Below are 17115 nucleotides of genomic sequence, written 5' to 3'. Positions count from 1 at the left end.
ATATATATATATATATATATATATATATATATATATATATATATATTAATTCATCCTGAATATTATACAAACTAATTCAAAAGTTGTTTTCCTTCACCAAGGCCCTGTTTGGATTAGCTTATTTTTGAGCTTATGCAAACAGCTTATGCAATTTTTATGTATTATTATAAGTTTGTCAAAGTAGTTTATGATAAAATAACTTATAAAAATGCAATTTCCACTAGTATAAACTTATAAAATAACATCATCATACAAGAAACCGAGAAATTTGAACGTGTGCTCGTAAGCTTGAACCCGAACCTTCATCAACATATGTTCCTCTCCTAGGACGACCTCTTTTTCGAGGAGGAGAATCATTTGTGGCAAGCTCTCTACGTGCCAAACCATGGACATTTCTCTGCCTACCATATCTTCCTCTCCCTACATTTTTCTTCCATATCTACACAACAAAAAATTTAAATAAAATGTTCATTGAATCATTTCATCAAACACTTAGAGCACATTAACAATAAGGGTCATGTTCCCAAGACAATTGTTAAACATACTAAAAAAGGAAATTAAAAGATAAAATTAATGCTAGAAAGATGATTTTTTATGTTTTTAATGTGTTAAATGCACAAGTTTCAAGGTGAAACTTTCATACTATTAGTATGTTTAACTAGTATCCCGCGGGCACTTTAGCATTTTCCTAACAATAATCATAAAATTAATTATCAACAAATTATCACCTAATCATTAACATGATTCAATAATCACAAACAAAATCAGAAAATCATCAATATCACGATTAACTAATCACAAACTAATCAAATTAAACTGATCAAACAACTCATATTCAACAACCTAATCAACAACTCTAAAACCTAAAATACACTTATAATCAATAAAAAAAAATTATAACATTAATTAACCCTTACTTGTAATGTCACAAATTTGGTTTCTTTCAAGTTGGATTGACGAAATATGATAGATGAAGCAATAGTACTGTTTAGAGGTAACTGAATACTAAGTTATTTGTTCTGTCTCCCCAGCAACTGCAATCGGGAGAGGGTTGGAACCGCTTGATATCAAAACTGACCCTCAAACCAGATTAAATTGATGGTGAAAGCCAAAAAAAAGGACCAGTTTGAAAAACAAATTTCGAACCATAGCGAGCAAAAAAATGTTTTTCGAACTCAGTTTAGGTTGAGAGAAACAAAAATCAGGGGGTTTGAGAGAAACATGGGTCGGGGGTAAAAAAAATATTCTGAGGGAGGGCAATAAAGTGGCCCATTTGATGGCCCATATATTTTTTAAAAATCAAACGTATCCTCCGCACGCGCAACTGTAGAGACTATTTCTCTCGAAATAACTGAGATTCATTTAAGTAATTGACCTCCTGACCCAACACTCTTTTACTAGGCCTAATACTATTTGGATCGAAGAAACATTTCATATTTTTGCTTTTGTAAAGGTACAAAAAGAAAAATATCATTAATTAAATCTTAATTTAAAAAAAAAAAAAACTAGAATTTTGAGACAAAGTCACAAAACTAAAATGTTAAAAGAACAAAATATTGTGTAACTTGTTCCAAATCCCATATTACTTTAATTTGTGATGTTTATCTTTAATAAAATTTGTTTGACTACATAAAAAAATTAATATAAAGATGCATATATAATAATATATTATTAATTATAAATGGTTTACAATGTAAATTATTTTAAATTGTCAGTCCATATTTCATTTTATTTTAGAGTTTAATATATATGTTGTATTAGGGTAAAATAATTTTAAAATAACATTCAATAAAAATCAAATACTTATTTTATCATGTCATACAATTAAAGTGGGGTATATAATTATAAAATATTTGATGAAAATATTAAATTATTTTACAGTCCATTATCTTATTTTCTGCTTATGTGTTCATCTACTTCTTTTAAAAAATAAATAAATCAAAAGTATCATAAAATACCGTTTTCGTTTAAAAAAAAGACTGATTTGATTTGTCCCCGAGCTTATTTCAGTTGATAGGACATCGCATGCAGGAGTCAGACTTCAAACCCCGGACACTTCACTTAGAGCCTGTTTGGATTAGCTTATTTTTGAGGTTATGCAAACAGCTTATGCAATATAAATAAGATTTTATACTATTTTATAAGTTCAAATTAGTTAAAATTGTATTTTTATAAGTTATTTTATCTTAAACTACCTTGAGAAACTCACAATAATAAATAAAAATTACATAAGTTGTTTGCATAAACTCAAAAATAAGTTAATCCAAACAGGACCTTATTCATCTTTAAATTGAATTTTCTAGCCACCAGGCTACTTAAGCCATGTTTGACCCAACTTTTTTTAGAACTTATCCAATATAAATTAGGTTTTATGCAATTTTATAAGTTCACACCAGTGAAAATTATAATTTTATAAGCTATTTTATCATAAAATACTTTGATAAACTTATAATAATATATAAAAATTGCATAAATTATTTGTATAAACTCTAAAAAAAGTTGGGCCAAACAAGCCCTTAACAAAAGAAAAAAAAAAATTGATTTGATTTTTAAAAATAAAATGGTAAAAACGGTCTTAGATGAAAACGGTCGACGACGGAGATTTCACGCTGAAATTCAATTTTCAAATTCCTACGTCTGCGTAAAAAGTAAGTTCTTTTATTTATTTTTTTATTTTTTATATATATATCAAAATCTACAGTTTCTTGTTTCTTCCCAATTTGACTGTAACCTATTTCTCTCTTATTAATTCGTTTCTCTGTTTTCTTTGTTCCTTAAACCACAAGGTTCGATTTACTCTCTTTAAGTGCTTATTCATATCTTGCATTCATTCATTCATATTCATATAATAATTATTTAAGTGCTTATTCCTTTCTTGCATGTTTCTTGATGTTCGTTGCAGTTATTAGCGACCAACAAGGTTCCACCTTTCATTGTAAACATGGTTGCTTCAACAAATCGTAAGTTTACTATCATTAAGCTTTGTTTCAAGAACGACAAATTGATCATAACTATCACATTCTATTTTACTATCATTAAGTTATAGGACTGTTTGTTATTCTTCAGGTTTAGCTTGTTACATAGGTTGATTAGACTTACTGATCAGTATTATTATTTTTCTGTGGTGGAATCACCGTTGTTTAATTAGGGTCATATTTGTAGTTTCTCAAAATTCGAAGCCAAACCCTTGCCTGTTTGGCTTCGGATTTCGAGTAGATATTTTATCCTATTTGCACTGGTTGTCCGTTGATCGTTTGTAATTGTGGCTTGGAACGAGATCCTGAGATGTCCATTGTATCTTTCCTGTTGGATTGTATTAGTCGGAATTTCATCGAGGAGAAATCGTTGCTTCGGTGTTCATGTTGATTAACTTATAGTGAAGGAACTTTCTAGGATTGATCATTAGTGGACAATGTTTATTTGTTCGCCATTCTATGTTATCGTCATTATTATTGTTGTTGTTAATTGTCACTCCCTCCGGTCCTAAATATAAGAGGAAGTTTACATTTTAGATTCATTGAGAATCTAATGTATCTAGTCCATATTATGAATCAGATGCATTAGATTCTTAATGAATCTAAAAAGTTGATTTTATCTTATATTTAGGACCGGAGGGAGTATCATTTAAGTATAGGAAGTAACTTTCTTTACTGATTACATCGAAAAACTATTAATTAATATATGGACATTTTTTAACAGTTTTTGGGCAGTCGTCGTCAAGCCCGTTTGGCTCATCTCAGTCAGTGTTTGGGCAGCAGAACAATTCAAGTAATAAGGGTCGCAAACGGGTATTTCAAGTACTTCCATTAGGATCGCAAACAGGTAATTCAAGTACTTCCGCAGGTGTATTTGGTGCAACTCAAACGTTGTCACCCTTCTCTTCCAATACTACTTCCAGCGCTTCGTCTTCGCCAACTTTCAATAGTTCAATGCCAGCATTTGGGGTATCTTATACTCCATCTTTTGGTGGTAGGCTTTTCTATGGAATTCTTTTTTCTTTTTTTTTTTTTTTTATATATTTTTTCCATTTATTAATTGTCTTGCTATCTATAGATTGTTTTCATTGGAGTCTTTGAAACCTGTTTATTGGTAGTGTCATGTGATGTGTGAGAATCACAATACCAGTTTTGCCTTATTGTGAATTTACTACTATGGTATTTCCTTTCTTCCCTGATAAAGATTACATGTGAGTATGTGTGTGCGCTACATCCTGTTTATGGATTTGTTCTGTCCTTCCCCCACATCTGTAGTCAACCCCCTAAGTTGTTTTAATATACATGCTAGTATATCCACATCAACCCATGGATTAATACAAATCCCATGTGAAACACTAAAGAACAAAAACACCATGAAGATTAAATAACATAACAATCGAGGTTTGTATATATGATTTTCTATTCAATGCTAAATTATAATATAGCTCTTTTAATAACATGACAGAATTGTCAAATTATAGTTCTTTTTAAAGACCTAAAGATTATTTAACATTAACGATTGAGATTTGTATTAGCTAGTTTATGCCATCCTTCTTTTGTTTATATCTAATGATGGTAATCATTACCATCTTTTGGCTTATTTTTCTGCCTATTTTATTGTAATTATATTTTGTAGTTTTCTTTTCTAATTCTATCTGATAACCAACTTTCTTCCTTCGTAGGATTATCATGTTCTGGTCAGAAGCCTGCTATTGGAGGAGTTCACTCTACTCCTACTCAAACAAGCCCATTTGATTCTTCAGCACCTTTTTGTGCTTCATCCCAACCAACATTTGGTTCAACGAGCACTCCTGCATTTGGTGCAACGAGCACTCCCGCATTTGGTGCAACAACAATCCCAACTTTTGGTGGCTCATCAGGAACAGCGTCTGCATTTGGGGACTCAAGTTGTCCTGCTTATGGTGCTTCTAGTACCCCAGCTTTTAGTTTTGGCTCCCCCACTCAGGCTTTTGGTCAGTCTAGTTCTGCACTCGGTACCAGCAGCCCATTTGGGAGTACAAACTCAGCCTTTGGAGATCAGAGTTATGCATTTGGTGAGTTCAATAGTTTTTAGAATGTTATCTTCTTTGTGATATATCTATTTTTAAGATGTAAGACTCTTGAATAATTATTGCATTTTTTTGGTATCTTTCTCATTGTAATTGAGAGTGATCTTTTCATATTTTCTTATGCAGAATCACATACTCCCACTAAAACATTTGAAAATACTGGTATTGGGCAGTCAGAATTTGGACGTCGGCGTGGTGGAAGTAGAGTATCTAGTTACTCAGCTACAACTCAACCGGATGGGGGCTCTTCTGAAACTCTAAGAAAATTTGAGTCCATATCAACCATGTCTATTTACAACGATAAAAGCCACGAGGAGCTAAGATGGGAGGACTATCAATTGGGAGATAAAGGTACATCTTTTTTTAATTTTAAAATAGAAATAATTTGATAATTCTTCTGGCTTTCATTGGTGACCTTGACTTAATTCAAATTTAGGCGGACCACTTGCCTCTACTCCTCAGTCAACTGGTATGGCAGGTTTTAAATCATATACGACACAGAAAAATGCCTTTTCTCGACTTGTATTTGCTCAATCATCAGCCAATCCCTTCTCTAGCACAACACCTAATTCTAACAACCCATTTGCACCGAAGACTTCAACATTTTCTTCTGGATTTGGAACTTCAGCTCCTGCTTTCGGTTCATCGGCATTTGACTCTTCAAGTACGTCTGCATTTGGGACCTCCAGCTCTCTTGCTTCTGGTTCCTCTAGTATCCCTGCTTTTGGAGGTCAGAGTTCTGTATTTGGTGAGTTTAATAGTTTATAGAATTTTATCTTTGTGTCCGTCAAAAAAAAAAAAGAATTTTATCTTTGTGATATATCTATTTTTAAGATGTAACAGACTTGAATAATTATGGCAATTTATTATATGTCGTTTTAATTGTGAGTGATCGTTTCATATTTCTTATGCAGGACCACAAATTCACACTCAAGCATTTGTAGGTCAAAGGGGTGGAAGTAGAGTAGCTAGTTACTCGGCTACAACTGAAACAGAGTTTGGCCCTGGACAACCTAGAAAATTGGAGTCCATATCAGCCATGCCTTCTTACAAAGATAAAAGCCATGACGAGTTAAGATGGGAGGATTATCTATTGGGAACTAAAGGTACGTTTATTTTAATTGTAAAATATAAGCTTATTACACTTTTGGTTCCTCTATTGTATCACATTAATGAAAATTTTGGTACCAATCAATATTTTTAGCCTTAAAATTGGTAGTTGTCCCCAACAGTGGTTATTTATTACCCCCATTGTTTAAACTCAAGATAAAATACTACAACTGGGGCCAAAATTTATCTTCTTTTTTTTTGTCAAATGATGTAATGTTTCATTCATGCAAAAGGCTAAAAGCCAGACAATAACCAAAAGTAGATCAAATACCCAATATCGGGGTATAAAATATAGAATTAATGCAAAATCAACAAATAAAAGTTAAAGCACTAGATTTGCTCCTGACTTAACAACTACTGAATCAAATGACTATATTATTCTAGCTGAAGGCACAAAACATAACCGTTTGGGGGATACAAAGTCTGGGTTTGGACCAAAATTGCAACAAATGTGATACTTGAGGGACCAATCGGTTTTAAATAGAGAGGACTATATTTGGAAAAAAATGGAGTGGAACGAAATTGAATAACTATCACATTCCATTGTTTATGGAACGGAATGAAATCTATTATAAAATTTGTATTCCTTTTTATCTTCTTTTTTTGTTTGTAGACTAAGTGGCAAGCACCACTTGAAACTCACATTCTCGTGTTTGAATAATACTGCGATTGCTAGTTGAGCTAGATCGTGGTCCTTGTTTCATATACTATAATGCTATACTTTTATACATATAATAAAATATTAATGGAAGCAGCAGGATGTTTCCAACTATAAATATATGAGGAGTGGCAGTTTGTGTTCATCTCTTGTTTCAAAATTTTATAGCTTGTCTGGTGTTTCATGATCTGGCGTCTCTGGTAGAGAATCTTATTTGTGGTATTGAACCTTGTGCTGTTATTTTTGGATTAAGAGTGTTTCTTATTCTTCAGGTTTAGTTTGTTGAGTCGTCTCAGATTAGACTTACCGACGATGAGTATTACTTTTATTTCGTCATGGTATTATCTTAAAATCCTTGCCCTTTTGACTTTGGTTTGGAGTAGATATTTTATCTTATTTGCTCTGGTTGTCCGTTTGTGTCTTAGAATGAGATCCCGAGATGTCCATTTTATCTTTCTTATTGGATTGCATAGGTCAAACATTCATCGAGGGGAAATCATTGCAAAATAGAGTAAAGCAATAAATGTGATTGGATGCATACAATTTTGTTCCATTCCATCTTATTGTAATATATCCACACAAAAGAATATACTATGTAACCATGCCCACTCCATTCCATCCATCCCATGAATCCAAACATAATTTGCAATTTTTGTTTGCTTATCAAACCTCTAATACGGCTGATTATTTATTGGACAATGTTTATTTGTTTGGCATTCTATGGTATTGCAATTATTATTTGTTATTATTAATTGTTACCATTTAAGTATAGTGAAGAATTTTTCTTTACTGATTACTTCAATAAACTATTAATTAATATATGGAAACATTTTAACAGCTTTTGGACAGTCGTCGTCGCATCCATTTGGCTCCTCTCAGTCAGTGTTTGGGCAGCAGAACAATTCAAGTAACAATCCTTCTGTTTCTAAGCCATTTGGTATTCCAACTCCATTAGGATTGCAAACAAGTAATTCAAGTACTTCCACAGGTGTATTTGGTGCAACTCAAACATTGCCACCCTTCTCTTCCAATACTACTTCCGCTTCGTCTTCACCAGCTTTCAATAGTTCAATGCCAGCATCTGGGCCATCTTCAACTCCAGCTTTTGGTAATTCATCGTCGCCATTTGGAGGTAGTCTTTTCTATGGAATTCTTTTTTTCATTTATTAATTGTATTGCTATCTGTAGCCTTTGAAACCAGTTTATTTATAGTGTCATGTGATTTGTGAGAAGCACCATATTTTACAGAAGAAATATACCAGTTTCAAACACATAGTTTCTTTGTAGTGCTTACCTAATGCTTTTAGGAAGATTTTGGTTTTATGGAGGATTTGCAAAACAACTGTCAATCTTTGCCTAATTATGAATTTACTACTATGGTATTTTCTTTCTTTTCTAATAAAGATTCCATGTGAATATGTGTGTGTGTGTGTGTGTGTGTGTGTGTGTGATACATCCTGTTTATGGGTTTGTTCTGTCCTTCCGCTACCTCCATAATCCACCTCCTAAGTTGTTTATATACATGTTAGTATATCGATATCATCGGAGCCACGAATTAATTCAAAATCCCATGTGAAACACATAAGAACAAAAACACTAAGAATATTACATAACAACGATCGATATTTGTATATATGCTTTTCTATTCAATGCGATTTTAATAACTTGACAGAATTGTCAATATATGCGATTTTCTATTCAATGCTAAGTTATAGTTCTTTTTAAAGACCTGAAGATCATATAACATTAACAATTGAGATTTGTATTAGCTAGTTTTCTTTTGTTTATATCTAATGATGGTAATCATTAGCATCTTTTGGCTTACTTTTCTGCCTATTTTATTGTTACTAAATTATTATATTTTGTAGTTTTCTAATTCTATCTGATAACAAACTCTCTTCCTTCATCGGATTATCAGTTTTTGGTCAGAAGCCTGCTTTTGGAGGATTTCGCTCTACTCCTACTCAAACAAACCCATTTGGTAGTGCCATCCAACCACCACAACAAGCATTTGGAAGTAACACCCTACAATTACAACCAGCATTTGGAAGCAGCATATTTGGTTCAACGAGCACTCCTGCATTTGGTGCAACGAGCACTCCAGCATTTGGTTCAACGAGCACTCCTGCATTTGGTGCAACGAGCACTCCTGCATTTGGTTCAACGAGCACTCCTGCATTTGGTGCAACGAGCACTCCGGCATATGGTGCAACCACCCCAACTTTTAGTTTTGGCTCCTCTACTCAGGCTTTTGGTCAGTCTAGTTCTGCATTCGGTACCAGCAGCACATTTGGGAGTACAACCTCGGCCTTTGGAGGTCAGAGTTCTGCATTTGGTGAGTTCAATAGTTTTTAGAATTTTTATCTTCTGTGATATATCTATTTTTAAGATGTAAGAGACTTGAATAATTATTGCATTTTTTGTATCTTATGTCATTGTAACTGAGAGGCAATCTTTTCCTATTTTCTTGAGCAGGATCACGTACTCCCACTCAAACATTTGAAAATACTGGTATTGGGCAGTCAGAATTTGGACGTCAGCGGGGTGGAAGTAGAGTAGCTAGTTACTCAGCTACAACTGAACTGGATGGGTGCTTTGGACAACCAGGAAAATTTGAGTCCATATCAACCATGTCTTATTACAAAGATAAAAGCCACGAGGAGCTAAGATGGGAGGACTATCAATTGGGAGATAAAGGTACATCTGTTTTTAATTTTAAAATATAAATAATTTGATAATTCTGCTGGCTTTCATTAATTCAAATTTAGGTGGACCGATTGCCTCAGCTCCTCAGTCAACCGGTATGGCAGGCTTTAATTCATCTACGACAAAGACCGATGCCTTTTCTCCTTCACCTGTATTTGGTCAATCATCAGCCAATCCCTTCTCTAGCACAACACCTAATTCTAACAACCCATTTGCATCGAAGGCTTCATCATTTTCTCCTGGATTTGGAACTTCAGCTCCTGCTTTCAGTTCATCGGCATTTGGCTCTTCAAGCACATCTGCATTTGAGACCTCCAGCTCTTTTGCTTTTGGTGCTTCTAGTATCCCTGGTTTTAGTTTTGGCTCATCCACTAAGGCTTGTGGTCTGGCTAGTTCTGCATTTGGTACTTTCTACCCATTTGGAGATAAAGGTACAATTTTTTAAATAACTAAAATAAATGATTTGATAATTCTGCTGGCTTTCATCAGCGATGACTGATAATTCTGTTGTGCAGATATACGTTCTGGACAGACTGAAAAATTGGAGTCTATATCAGCCATTCTTCTTTACAATGATAAAAGCCATGAGGAGCTAAGATGGGAGGACTATCAATTGGGCTCTTCAGCCTCTACAAATGCACCTTCTGGTTCTGAGTTTGGTCGGAATACCTTCCCCTTTGGACAGATGGCTGGTTTTAGTCCATCAAGCTTCTTCAATTCACTTTCGTCTGGGCTTGTCGGAAGCATTTTCTCAAGCAGGGCATCACCAACATCTAATGCACCTGACTGGGCGATGTCATATCAAGGCAGAGGTTCGACGGTTTCATTGGCGGTTTTGACAGGAACGGTGCTTGCGACGGTGGTGGTCAGTGGGTGGATTTCGCATAGGTGTTGGAGAGCATGACTTTGGTCAGTTGATTATTCCATTTGAGCACTGACTCTAGCTCTTAAGAGAGCAGTTGATGGTTGTAAAGCAGTTAAAAGCAGTCGTACAAATGTCTCAAGGAATTGCTTTATGGTCTTTCCATTGAATAAGCTAGTAGATTTTATTTTACAATATAAGCTAGTAGAATTAAAGTAGCGTGTGCATGCTGATTTTTTGAACATATGATTGATCTTTTTTTTTTGCGGTACCCTATTGTTCTCAAGAGAATGGGCCTAATAATTTAGAGTTCGATTACTATAAAGTAAGTAAAATTTTATTTTGAAAACTCAAGAAATAATTACACATTGCTTGACAACCACTCCATGAAAGGTTTTTGTGTTATAATAAAGAAAAATGAACCCTCCAAAATGAGCCAAGGGTTAAGGGGTTAGAGGTTCAGGATTAAGTCATTGCAAGCAGAAAAAACTAACATTATAATATACTAAGAACTAACAATTTACCATTAAAAAAAAAAAAACACAAATGAGGCCTATTTATTTTGGAAAAAATGTGATTTTTTATAACATGTAATAATATTTTAGTAAGATTTTTAAATATTAATTTTAATTTTTTTCATGTGTTTTAGAATGCAAAATAATCAAATTAATGTAATTTTATTTGATATTTTATTATTTGATAATAAATTCAATTGATTTAATTTAGTCTTTATCCAAGCAATATTAACTTTGAAATATGAGACTTTTTTAATAAGTAATTTCTTTTATATTTTTGGAGGTCAAAGATGATTGTTTTAGTGGCCTTACCCTTAAGTCAACCCTACTAAAGTATTGCTGGTCTGCCATTTTCTTGACTTATCATCTACTTTAAGCAGCAGGGCCAAACACAATTTAACAAAAGCTCATTTAAAAATAAAAATCATTTTTCTTTAACATAAAAATACAACTAAACTGCTACTACAAAAATAGTTCGAATACTCATGAGTAAATTTAAGAGGTAGTAGTTTTGAGATAACTCGGATCTAATGGGGATCCTTGTGGGGATTATCTGTTTGGGGTTTTGAGTTCGGACATTTTTTTCCAGTGGAACGGGGATTGAGGGGAAAGTTTTCCCAGAGACACTTTAAGGCGGGGATCAAGGAAGCACCCCCATCCCGTGGACATCCCGGCCCGACCATATTACTTATAATTTGTCTAATTTTTTTGGTACAATGCTGGTGTATATTACTAGTAGATATAAAAACAAAATATTTGTATTATAGTCTGTCAACAAAAATTGTATATAGCAATTATTAAAGATTTTTTATTAAAGATAATTGCTTTTTTTTTTTATGCAAAAACAAAGCAATTATTAAAGATTTTTTATTTTATATATATTACAAATACAATTATACTCCCTGGTCCCAAAATAAATGACTTATTTTTTACTTCATCTACTATTCATATAATCTCCTTTGACTGAATTTTTCTACAAATATATATATATATATACAAATATTAATATATGAGATGTTGTTTGATTTATTTAAATGAGTATTTTTAAAATGTATAATTTTTTAATTTTTAATAATTGATAATTTAAGATATTAATGATTAAATTTGTGCATTAATAAATCTAAAGGTGATCAGCTAGGTAAAAGATTTGATACTAATATGTAACAAAAAAAAAAAAAAAGATTTGATACTAATAATTAGTCACGTGTGTTTATAAAAAAAAAAAGAACCGTTATTGCATAATTTGCATTTATTGCGCACAGCTTGCATTTATTGTCTATAAAAGGCAACACAATTTACACAATTAAGACAACAGTGCCTTCTTTTATTCTTTCCTTTTAATTTACACAATTAAGAGAAAAGAAGGCACTTCTTTTATTCTTTTGTTCCCTCCCTCCCTCCCACATAAGAGAAGTTTAATGGCGCCGCGAAAGAGAAAATTTGATGAAATCAACAAATCAGACAAGAAGTTTTCAGAACGCAAACTCAGTCTCTTCAACAAAGTAACAGAGCTCTCTGTTTTGTGCAATGCAAAAACAGCACTCATCATCATGTCACCTGACAATAAACTCTATACATGTGGCTATCCTAATTGTGACTCCGTTGTTAAACAATTTTTGACCGGAAAAGACATGGTGGAAGACGGTGAGAAAAAGAAGCAAGAAGAGATTGTTGAAACTCTAAGGTTTGAATATGAGGCAATTGAAGAGAAACTTGAAGAAGAAGATAAGAATTTGAAAGCTATGATTGGTGGTGAGAAGAAAGAGAATAGTGATTCTATTTACCCTTGGTGGTGTGATTCTATTGATGATATGAATTTAGAATCTCTTGAAGAATTCAAGGCTTCTTTACAAAATTTGAGGCTCAATTTAGGTTCCGCGATGGACGAAAAGAAATTAACCAATTTAGGCTCAAATTTAATGTAATACCTTATTGATCGAATGATATATATATATATAGAATTTAGTTAGTTATGATCAATTAATGTGTACAATTCATTAACTCATTGTCAAATATTGATCGTGCAAATTTAATGCAATGTTTTGTTTTTGGCCATTATTATTATTATTATTTTTGTTTTGGGTTTCTTGATTTAATTCTTGATCCAATGAATAATCAGCTTAAATTTGACGCTACACAAACATAAATTGAATTGCGTAAAAAGTAAGTTTTTTTCCTCTATCGTTTTCTTTCTCTTATCGTTTTCTTTCCTTTAATTCAACTTTTTTACATTATTACTATGACCACAGTTGAATTAGCGATGAAATTTAGGGTTTTTGTTTTTTCACTTCAATTTTAGGTCTTTGTTCTATTTAGTGATATAAAATTATTGGAAACCTAGAAATTGTTAATTATGATACGTTGTTGAGATTGGTTTGTGAAATTTGAATTCAGTAGGTTAGATTTTGAGCTTGATTTTGAAATTATGTGATAAGTTACCCTCACAAGCACATTGATTCAATTCTCTGTTATTGGAATTTTTCTGTTTTAAGATTCTCTGTTGTATGAAAAAATTATAGTTCCAATTTTGTTGCCTTTTAAATTCCTGTAAAAGGGTAGATTAATCGGAAAGATCATAAAGCTGACAGTGTAGATTATTCATAGTAGAGGCAGCTTATTACACAGGTTGGTTGATTAGACTTACCGATGAGTATTATTTTTCTGTGATGGAATGTCTGTGGTTTAATTAGGGTTATCTTGGTAGTATCTCAAAATCCTTGCCCGTTGTGCTTCGGATTTCGATTACATATTTTATTGTATTTGCTCTGGTTGTCCGTTGATCGTTTGTTTGTGGCTTGAAACGAGATCCCAAGATGCCCATTTTATCTATTTTTAAGATGTAAGGGACATGAATACTGGTATTGGGCAGTCAGGATTTGGAGGTCAACGGGGTGGACGGAGAGTAGCATTTGGAAATTGAACCTGTTGACGAAAGCATGATTTGGTGGAATATGCAAAGTTGTTGCCTCTGTACTGCTATCACTATAGCGCCAAGGTAAAGTCCTAGTGGCTGTTACAGAGGTCCGGAACCTGTAAGAGATTTTAGGTATTTACAAATGAATTCAAAGCTATATAAGTAGTTACTTGATTTGATTTAGGTTCCGTCTGATAAAATTAAGTTATAAGCTAGCTGAAATGATAATGGCTTCGACAACTAAAGCAGTTTGCTCCCATATTTGCAGACCAGTATAGTGAGTCAGGAGCCGACACTCTTGAACTGTTCCATAGAGGAGAATATAGCTTATGGATTTGATGCCAAAATTAACGACGCTGATATTGAAAATGCAGCTGTAATATTTAATGCCTTCTTTCACAAATGAGACAACATCTCTCTCCCATCTTTCATTTGCTCATTATTGGTATGTAATTGAATGCAGAAAATGGCCAACGCGCATGAATTTATATCAAATTTCCCAGAAAAATACAAGACCTTTGTTGGAGAGCGAGGCATAAGGCTTTCAAGAGGAGAGAAACAGAGAATAGCAATTGCTAGAGCATTACTTATGGATCCGAAAATTCTCCTACTTGATGAAGCCACCAGTGCCTTAGATGCTGAAAGCGAATACTTAGTGCAGGTGAGTTAACGCATTAGTTTATACGAGTTTATTTTTCCAGCTTCATTGAAATGTAAAATTTTCTTATCAAGGTGCAGGATGCTATGAATTCTATCATGAAGCGAAGAACAGTTCTAGTCATTGCTCATAGGTTATCAACTGTGAAAACTGCTAATACTGTTGCAGTTGTTATACTGCATTAGTCAAGAGACAACAACTACAAACAACAAAAACTGAAATCTAATCTATGTCTAGCAAATTATGAATAACGGGTGCCAGTTGCCACGGTACATGTGAGAACACTCCTGTCTGCCCGCAGAGCTTAGTTCGGTGGTTGACTGTGGTCAGACGCCATTACCATCACCACCAACCTCAACCCAACCTCTCCTTCAATCCTCACCGTATCTCCCACACTCGTCCTTCAACTCACATCGCCCAACCTTCCAATCTAGGGACATTCCCTCATCATCATCCTCTGCCATTCATCATTTTCACTCATGGCGCTCCCAAATTCGCTCCTCTTTCTCCCAATCAATGATCGTTCGCAACTATATCTCCACTTTATTCACCAAAAACCTACTTCATGGTAATCTTCCCAGAGTTCATTTTCACCGTCAGAACTTCAATTTCAATGGCGATGGTTGGTGTAGTCATGTCATGAAGTCCTTGAGGCATATGCCATTCCTTACTAATTAATTAGCTTGAAACTGTTAATTTTCTCTTGCCTCTTTTTATTTCCATATGACAGCATGATTCAAATTTGGCTCCTGCTTTCAGTTCATCGGCATTTTGGGACTCAAGCTCTCCTGCTTTTGGTGCTTCTAGTACTGCAGCTTTTAGTTTTGGCTCCCCCCCCCCCACCCCCCCCCCCCCCCCCACTCAGGCTTTTGGTAAGTCTAGTTCTCCATTCGGTACCAGCAGCCAGCCCATTTTGGAGGTCAGAGTTCTGTATTTGGTGAGTTCAATTGTTTTTAGAATTTTATCTTCTTTGTGACATACATATCTATTTTTAAGATGTGACAGACTTGAATAATTATTGCAATTTCTTTATCTTATGTCGTTGGTTGTAATTAAGAGTGATATATCGTTTAATATTTCTTATGCAGGTAAGTAAGTAGAGTAGCTAGTTACTCGGCTACTAATGAAGCAAATAGCGGTACTTCTGGCTAGACTGGAATATTACAGGTCTGTCTGTATGATGTCTCCCACAATAATATTCATATCATAATTTCAATTGAGTTATAGATTTGTTAAAGATATAGTTTTTAATAATAGTTGCCTAAATTTTAATTACTAATATAAAAATAAAACCAAAACAAATTTTATTTGAAATTAAAAAAATTGCATTTATTATTTACCGGAATTTAGGGTACAATACTAGTGTATATTACTAGTAGATATAAAAATAAAATCTTTGTATTATAATCAATCAACAAAAATTATATATAGCAATTATAAAAGATTTTATATAGATTTTTATCAAAAAAAAAATAAAATTTATATAGATATTGCAATTATAGAAGATTATGTAATTCGGGAGAAACTCTTTAAATTAATACTCGGTAAATTAATAAACTCTCTAAAATAATAAATTTGTCCGGTCCCGACTTGAGTCAATGTAAAAAATTGAAAAACTCGATAAAATAATAAGATAATAATTTTTCTGGAGATCCCTTTATAATTTTCGGTCCCAAGAAAAGCATAAATTAATGATTCATAGAAACTGAAAAAAATATATTACACTCTATTGAAATATGATTCAATAGTTGTCTGTTTTCCCTTAAAGTTCAAGTCTATTTGGAGCTCATCTCTAACATTTATTGTATTTCAAAAGTCATTATTGATTTTCAATGCATATGAACACAGTAGTTATTAATTTACGTTGAGTCTCAAGGTTCGCTGCAACGTAATTCTAAGAGGCATAGACTAATTTGTCTTTTTATTTGGTATGTACAGTATAATTACTTAAAAACTCTTTAAATTAATAATTATTAATTTATCGATAAATTAATAACTCTCTAAATTAATAAATTTCCCTTACATTATTAATTTAAAGAGTTTCTATCGTAAATAAAACCGTTATGTGAGAGAGAGCTTGAGTTCTTGCATCTATAAAAGGAAGCATCTATAAAAAAAAAGGCTAAAGTGTTACAAATAAAAAAAATAAAGAACTAAAGTATTACAAATAAAAAATAAAAGATCATAATGTTACAAAAAAAAAAGATAAAGACCAAAGTATTAAAAAATAAAATAAAGACATGAAATTTTGCCTTAAGTTTTTTATTCAGCCACATACATGGAATGTTGAGAAAAGGAGAAATTTTGTGGTCTAACTACTATCTCATGCGCGGGTAGCATGAGATAGCATGGTAATTAAAACCTACGAAATCTAGCAATTTGGCAGCTATTGGAATTAGGGTTTGGGGGAGATACTTAGAGAAGAGGGAACCATTACATGTTCACTAATTTTTTTAACTCATTTGAGATCTCATTGGGTAGAAATTATGACTTCTTTCTTGAGGCCAATTTCTTGCGACTCATTTGAGATATCATTTTAAATATTGGTTATAGTGAATGCATAGTTACGCTCCCTCACACATAGGTTATTTTTTTACTAAACTGGTAACCAATTTCTTGGTGTTTTTGGTTTTCCTTTACTTGTTGTT

The 17115-nt window shown here is 33.1% G+C and overlaps 2 protein-coding genes and 1 long non-coding RNA gene across 3 annotated transcripts; all 3 read left to right on the top strand.

Moving 5' to 3' along the window:
* Positions 1–2713: 2713 nt before the first annotated feature.
* On the top strand, positions 2714–10575 carry LOC123883835 (nuclear pore complex protein NUP98A-like). Its single transcript, XM_045932780.1, has 13 exons — positions 2714–2786; positions 2903–2960; positions 3700–3969; positions 4658–5029; positions 5171–5395; positions 5481–5792; positions 5959–6150; positions 7651–7719; positions 7801–7944; positions 8731–9147; positions 9288–9509; positions 9581–9949; positions 10034–10575. Exons 2-13 carry the CDS (start codon positions 2942–2944, stop codon positions 10420–10422), a joined length of 3000 nt encoding a protein of 999 aa, XP_045788736.1. The 5' UTR covers positions 2714–2786; positions 2903–2941; the 3' UTR covers positions 10423–10575.
* A 1650-nt stretch (positions 10576–12225) lies between these two features.
* Positions 12226–12941, top strand: LOC123896833 (agamous-like MADS-box protein AGL62). The gene has a single exon (XM_045947239.1). It carries the CDS (start codon positions 12314–12316, stop codon positions 12818–12820), a length of 507 nt encoding a protein of 168 aa, XP_045803195.1. The 5' UTR covers positions 12226–12313; the 3' UTR covers positions 12821–12941.
* A 749-nt stretch (positions 12942–13690) lies between these two features.
* LOC123897297 lies at positions 13691–15072 on the top strand. The gene is made up of 4 exons (XR_006804941.1): positions 13691–13941; positions 14078–14185; positions 14273–14464; positions 14542–15072. It is a non-coding gene; the product is annotated as an uncharacterized LOC123897297 (long non-coding RNA).
* Positions 15073–17115: the final 2043 nt, after the last annotated feature.

This window comes from Trifolium pratense, linkage group LG1, assembly GCF_020283565.1.
Source record: "Trifolium pratense cultivar HEN17-A07 linkage group LG1, ARS_RC_1.1, whole genome shotgun sequence".
Classification (NCBI taxonomy): domain Eukaryota; kingdom Viridiplantae; phylum Streptophyta; class Magnoliopsida; order Fabales; family Fabaceae; genus Trifolium; species Trifolium pratense.
Note: the sequence above shows the minus strand (reverse complement) of the source record. Positions and strands in the feature narration are given on the sequence as shown.

Coding starts and splice junctions, on each gene's coding strand:
- LOC123883835 (XM_045932780.1), top strand. Junction 7,720..7,800: donor TGGGCAGCAGAACAATTCAA/GTAACAATCCTT, acceptor GTACTTCCACAG/GTGTATTTGGTGCAACTCAA. Junction 7,945..8,730: donor TTCATCGTCGCCATTTGGAG/GTAGTCTTTTCT, acceptor TCGGATTATCAG/TTTTTGGTCAGAAGCCTGCT.
- LOC123896833 (XM_045947239.1), top strand. CDS start 12,314: ATGGCGCCGCGAAAGAGAAAATTTGATGAAATCAACAAATCAGACAAG.